Source organism: Vigna angularis, chromosome 2 (genome assembly GCF_016808095.1).
Source record: "Vigna angularis cultivar LongXiaoDou No.4 chromosome 2, ASM1680809v1, whole genome shotgun sequence".
NCBI lineage: Eukaryota > Viridiplantae > Streptophyta > Magnoliopsida > Fabales > Fabaceae > Vigna > Vigna angularis.
In genome coordinates this window covers 9500541-9507197 of record NC_068971.1, presented here as the reverse complement: position 1 = coordinate 9507197, position 6657 = coordinate 9500541, and the positions used below count along the sequence as shown (strand labels likewise).

General features: G+C 36.5%; 1 protein-coding gene across 1 annotated transcript; it reads right to left on the bottom strand.

Moving 5' to 3' along the window:
* Positions 1–560: 560 nt before the first annotated feature.
* Positions 561–6429, bottom strand: LOC108329531 (probable pectin methyltransferase QUA3). Its single transcript, XM_017563782.2, has 7 exons — positions 5668–6429; positions 3813–4016; positions 3517–3727; positions 3168–3429; positions 2630–3001; positions 1875–1970; positions 561–1067 (listed from the first exon to the last, which is right to left on the bottom strand). Exons 1-7 carry the CDS (start codon positions 6091–6093, stop codon positions 860–862), a joined length of 1779 nt encoding a protein of 592 aa, XP_017419271.1. The 5' UTR covers positions 6094–6429; the 3' UTR covers positions 561–859.
* Between the last annotated feature and the right edge of the window lie 228 nt (positions 6430–6657).

The window sequence follows — 6657 nt, the reverse complement described above, 5'->3', positions numbered from 1 at the left end:
TCTGGGATTAACGTAAATAATTGATGACCTAACCGTTAAGGTATTGCATTAAATTGAATTCATTTGATCATTAAAAGCAATTAACTCAATTTATTTGAAATGAATTTGTAGGGATTATTAGTGTGTTTATCCATTACAATCTCCCCAAGCAATTAAAGAGTTACTTCTCAAATTCATTCATTCAACATGGCACCAATTTCTATTAATATTTTCAAAAACTAAATCCTTTTTAAAAATGTAATTTGATTTATACATAAAAAAGTTATTGTTTATCTCTATTTCTAAAATCTGATTTATTTCTTCCATTGTATAAATTGATTTTAGTTTTGAAAAAAAAAAATTTAACTGGTAAACTTCCTTTGAAATTAATCTTTCAGATTCATCTGTCTAGGTCTCTATTCATGACAGAAAATGACAGAAAAACCAAAACACTGCGTCAAGAACACCCTCACAAAACTAAAACCAAGAACTCCCAAAATGATTAAATGTTAAATCCCTCGTATTTATATTCAATGCATGAAAAAGTTGACGATAAAGTAGAAGTAAAAGGGAACAGAACAGAGGGTGAAATGTAGCTGAATTATAATCAATGATAATATGTTTACAATAAAAAAGACGTTTTGAATTACATTTGACATCCTTAAAGTTTAGAGAAAATGTAATGAACACTGTATTGCATTCTCCATGCAAAAACTGCACAAGGGTCTTTCCATCTCTTTGAAATCTTACCTGAGTATGTTCTTTGTATGAGAATATTGAGAGTCAGAAAACAGCATCTCTTTGATGCATACCTTCACCCTCCACATGATGGAAAACGGGAAGTTACCTAAATTACAGAGCTGTGTGAATGGGATGTGACTTAGAGCTGCCATAAAGTCTTGGTTGCAACTAGAATCTTCTCTCTGCCGTGTGATTCGGGTTCTTTATCATAAATGGTAGGCTTCCACCGCACTGCTCCGGCGATGCGAGCTACTTTGTCGATCACTTCAGGGGCATCCCTTACCACCACAGTTCCCTCTGGACGCAACATTCGATCAATTTCTACCATCAAATCAACAAGACTACATCTGCAATCAAAGTGTGAGCTCATTGTTTACTATGCACTACATTTGGCATCAAAGTAAAGAATTTAGGGTGTCTTTGGATACAAGCTACAAGTGTTTTCAAGATCTTTACTAGAAATATAGACTTGTTTCAGTTAAGAAGCTTTACGAAACTCTCAAAAATACTTTTAGCTTTGTATCCAAACAGACTTTTAATACAAGGTAATTTAATTGTAATCAATTATTCCAGAGCAGACCAAAGAATTAGAACATTGAATGTCTTTTTGCAGGCTACACAAACTCAAACATAACATAACCTAGTTGCAGAAGTAGATCATTCATTTTCAACATTCTGAAGTTTGAAACATTTAAATGCATTCAATACAATGATATAAGTATTCATATTCTTGAGGAAAAATAATCATACTAAAATTATGTGTCAAAGAAGCTATGAAGACATAAAAGCAGAGAGAATGAAAACACTATAAGTCTTAAGTAAATCAAGTGGATATAATTGTTTCTCTTGAATATCAAAATACAAACACCAGTTCAGAGGCAAATCAAGCAGTGAAGATATATGCTTCAATACACATGTAACATGTTCGTGTGTATAACTCATAACTTAGTTCCCGTAGCAATGTTTCTTTCTATCACGCTTGCCTTGTTTGTTCTCTTTGTTAACAAATATCTATACGCAATGACCATTAGTTTTCATTTAGGAATTCGATATATTCACCAAGATCTTGTACAGTCCCTTTGTACAAAAAATAGATATCCCAAATCAATTCGGAAGTGGTGTGACTTCATACAAGAAGTTAAAAATGAAAATACCTGTTTTTACCAGAAGCTGGATCTTTTATAAGGGATTCAATGCTGGCTACGTGGATTAGATCATAGCTACGAGGGTATGTTGAAAATGGTTCACACCTGGGAGGATAAACATAAAACTTAGATCCAATAAAATTCATCCATTATAAATTGAAAAATCATTCAAATATATTAAATAAAAAACTAGACTATCAGAAGCAGGATCTGGATTAAAATTAAGTTAGAGAACTTATGTGCTTAAGTTTTCATTTTATAAATGATATGTAAAAGACTCTCACTCCTTTTCCATAGAAGATTCGCTACAATCACAAAATATTACCACTGAAGTTTTATTTGATGAAGCCGTATGATTAATTGAGAAGTTTAACACAATTTAGATCCAAAAAACTATCTTAAATGAGAACAAAATTAGCTTGAGACACTCTGAATTTCTTATACAGCCATATCTGTTAGCACACAAAGACACATCCATAATACAGTAGAGGTCCGTAATTTTCAAGTGTAGTAGAGTGACAAGCATTGCAAACAAGTCAAAATTGGAGAAGAAGGAAGCACTTGCAAAAAAATAAAACCACTGAATACATGCGAATAATCATTGCAAACCACAAAAATTTCTCACAATATATCCTATTTTCAAATCATATTATCAGTTAAAAAAGGAAGGTTTATTTTCAAAGGCAAGTGCCAAGAAGATCAGAGCACTAAAGATTCTGGATAATCCCATTTAAGAGAAGAAATGCAAAAAGATCAGAGCTCACCAGTCATGATAGACTCCAATAAGACCTCTGTCAAAGATAACATCAAGAGTGGGTGGCTTTTCAGCAGGAACTACATTCATCACCCACACCGGATCAGATTTTAAGGCAGCAGCAAAACCCCCAAATAATGCATTCATGTCCATGACATTGCGTACAAATTGAGTGCCCAACTTGGTTTTTAGATAATTCTTATAGTGAGCCACCCTCCTTACCCATCTCTTAGTGTCAGCCTCAAACAAATCAACACCATTCTTCAGGAGGGTGGATCTTGGAGGTGTTGCAGTTAACCTCTCCGGCCACTTGGGAATTACCCCTATAGCATAATCTCCTTTTACAGATGTCCTACTGACACATTTCTTCAATTTGAAGTACCTACAAAACAATCAACTGTTTGAATTTAAAATAATCCATAAGATCTTTTAACAATGGCAACATACACTCTAGTAGTACTATATACTGATGCTGAACAAAGCAAAATTGCAAAGCAATGAAAATAAGAGCAGAAATAACTTAATCTAGCTAGTCTGCCGGAAATTACCAAGCTTGACTTGGGTCATCTGATTCATCACATAACTGAAGACCAAATTCATTTTCATTAGGAAGACATGTTTCTCCTGCAGGCTTCTTCCAGATCACAGTGTTACCATCTACAGCAATCAGTTCATAACACAAGATTCTTGCCACAGCCTGGAGATCAGACCATTCTTTATCTTGTTTATGCCACTGAACAGGGGGGCCAGAAATAACTAAATATCCACCAGGGCGGAGCAATCTGTCCACTTCAATGAAATAAGAGGCATCTGCAAGGCAGATCTCCTGCATTAGGGAAGTGACAAGCATGTAGAAGATTGGAAGACATACAAGTGAGCTGCAATGAAGAAACTTACTGTAGGCTGTAAATGGGATCAAACACCTAGAGCAATGAACTAAGTCAAATCCAAATGCAGGAAATGGGAGTCTTCTAGTACCAAGCATAGCAACAAAAGCCGGTATTCCTCTTTCCAAAGCAAATTGTATTTGAGCTTTATGAGAATCTCTTGGAGCAAAAGACATGGTCAAAATATTGTGAGATAGCATAAATCCTCCAAAACTAGCAACCTGTAAAGAAATGGGATATGTTTGCATGTTAAGCAACAATAAATTCTAGTGAGTTCTCAAAGGAAAAGAGTATAACACCTCTTACCCCACACCCCATGTCAAGGGAAGTCCTCAGAACACCTCCACTTATTGGAATGTACTGACCAAGTTTTTCAATATATTGCTCTGCTCCATCTGGAAACATTGTACCACCACCAGGGAATATAAAGTGTTGACCTTCTAGTTTCATCCATCCCTGGTGACCTTTCCTGTCAGCAATCTTGTTGTATGGCATGTTGCTGTGCCATATCTGCACAGAATATATCATCAATATTTTGGATTGACAAATCATGAGTGATAAACTCTATCATCATTCTAAACTACAGTATAGGACATCTTGAAGATGTCCCTCGTTAAATGTGAAAGAGAAAAAAGTGGAAAAATAGAAAGAAAACTATTATAGGCACTACCATCTCCCATCCATCCTCTTAAAAATATTTTTACGATTAGAGTAATTAAAATGAGAACCTTCTATACAGAAAGCAACCAGGGGAACATCAATTGATCAGCTGTCCATATACACAACACAACTACTAAAACATATTTTGTCCATAGCTCTCTCAGGAATTACAAATTTACACTAGAACAATTGGCTTTAGATCGACTAAGTATTAGATAGAAGTAAACTCATCACTCACATGAATATAATTTAATCCTTTCTTCTCTTTTCTGTCCTTTTTCTCCGTACCATCTCGTTCTCAATTTCATCACACTATGTAGCAAATTCTATTTTGGCTGCCAGCCTAACATCATATTAAGATAAAGTGACGCCCTAACCAAAGAGACCCCTTTCCTAAGTATTTGAATTCCTATTCTGAAAGGAATTCTCTTGTCCTAGGGGATTCTAGAAATAAATACGATGTGGCCTAGTAGCCACAATTTCACCTCTGAAAAACATGAGCACATTCTTTAAACCCACAAGAACTCTAAATTAGAGACAGCCATAAGGGGGACTCTGTTAGATCAATAAGAACTCTAAATAGAGACACCCATCACGGCACCTTCCTTCAAAAACATCGTACTAACATCTAATCATGAATTGATCTTGGTCTGGACCATTAAAATATGAACTCTTCCGCAACAAACAGCACAATTACTTTATTATTTCAACCACCAAGACGCATCAACAACAAGAATCAAACTGGCAACAAGGTCCAAGATCCAAAAGCCGCTGAAAATGCAAGTTTCTTCCAAAACACAAAAAGGGACAATAAACACTACCGATTTAAACCCCCCACCAAAGCCCCGTCCCATTCCAAACTCCAAATCCACAAAACTAGCTCCTTGGTCCATCCTCTGAGTCAACAATAGTCAGCATACACAATAACTAAACACCGGAATTAAAAAAAGAATTCATTTGAATACACAATAAATGTGAACATTCACAATTACTCTATAAATGACTTCTAAATAATTATTACAAAACTCAAGGTAAGGGTGGGTCTGTTAAGAATGTATTATTTATAAGTTGCTTGAACTAAGTTTGTGACAAATATTTAATCGTTTTTGTTATCTATAGGAATTAAACACGTACAAGGGAGTATACAATTCACGCCCCTACTGAAAGACTCCCTTGAGAGTTCATGAAAATGATAGGTCCGTTGATTAAATGGCCTTAAATAGTTAGTTAGGGGTCAATCAGTGGGTTACTCAGTTAAAATAGGCTTTGGGAGAAGCTATAAGAGAACTTTTACAATCCAGCTTAAGTATAAACTAATTTGATCTCATGGAAGAAGCTTAGCTTCTTTTCTTAAAGGTATTCCTTGAGAAATCTATCCAAACCTTAATCAATAACTTCATAACTAAGTTGTTTATCCACATGGACCCTAAATTCATTAACAAAACATAAATAAGACAAACATCTGTCCAAAGTAACCTCAGCACAAAAACGCAATACACACCTTGTGCAAGCTCTCCGGCCACGGCACCGGCACCCGGTAACCGTTCGGCGGCGGAATCAAGCAGAGTGGCGACTCTTCCAGCCTGGGACAATGCCTCTCCCTGTAGTAGTTCATCTCCCTGCTCAGCTGGCTGTTCAGCCTTGGATCTTCGCACGGCATGTAATCAGCCGTATCGGCGGGGCACGCCTCCACGCCCCGCCCAGCTGTCTCGACCGCCTCCACTAGCTGGTGGCGGTGACGGGAGTCAGCACCAGAGAGGAGCAGCGTCTGGCGGCCAGAGGCGGCGAGCGAATCGCCCAACGGGGTAAAGACCATGACGAAGAAGAGCACTACAAGGAAGAAGAACACGCCGGTGACGAGGTCCAGGAGCCGCCACTGCCGCACGTGGCCGCGCTTCGATGGCGACGAAGAATTGGAGTGACCCATTTGAGGAAAATGACGGATCGAATCAAATCTTCATCTGGGTGTCGGGTTTCGGCGGTAAAAATCGGTGCTTTATGTTGGAATCGTGATGGGTTGCTTGGCTTGCTTAATGGGGTGCTTTTATTTTATTTCTCAGGTTTTGCTCTCTGATGGAATGAAGAGAGTGAAAGGTTTACAGAAAAGTGAAGTAACTTCCTTTCTTCCTTGTTGCTTTGATGAGAAAGTGCTGGTAGAAACAAGTTGAACGAGTGAGAAGAGTGAGAAGGAGAAAGAGTGTTGAAGGAAAGAAGAAGGATCAGATGTGATATTGTTCAGCATTTCTGATTTTTTAACCATTTAGTTTTCTAGCACGCATAAACTACACAAATATCACCATAAGTATAACAAATAATAAAATAAATGTTACTTAAAAAGAATGCCCTCCTTCCTATAAAAAATTATTTATATTTCTTTCAAAAATAATTAATATCATTTATCAGTGTCAATATTATTCAGAAATATTTTGCAAATTAATTTCATTAGATTTGATATAAAAAATGGAAAAAAAAATACTTATAAAATATAAGA

Bases quoted from the DNA above. Each gene is read 5' to 3' on its own strand.
- LOC108329531 (XM_017563782.2), bottom strand. From the start codon at position 6,093: ATGGGTCACTCCAATTCTTCGTCGCCATCGAAGCGCGGCCACGTGCGG. The intron at 4,017-5,667 runs GTGTGTATTGCG...TATTCTGTGCAG, and splicing joins GGCCGGAGAGCTTGCACAAG to ATATGGCACAGCAACATGCC. The intron at 3,002-3,167 runs GTAATTTCCGGC...ATTGTTTTGTAG, and splicing joins GATGACCCAAGTCAAGCTTG to GTACTTCAAATTGAAGAAAT.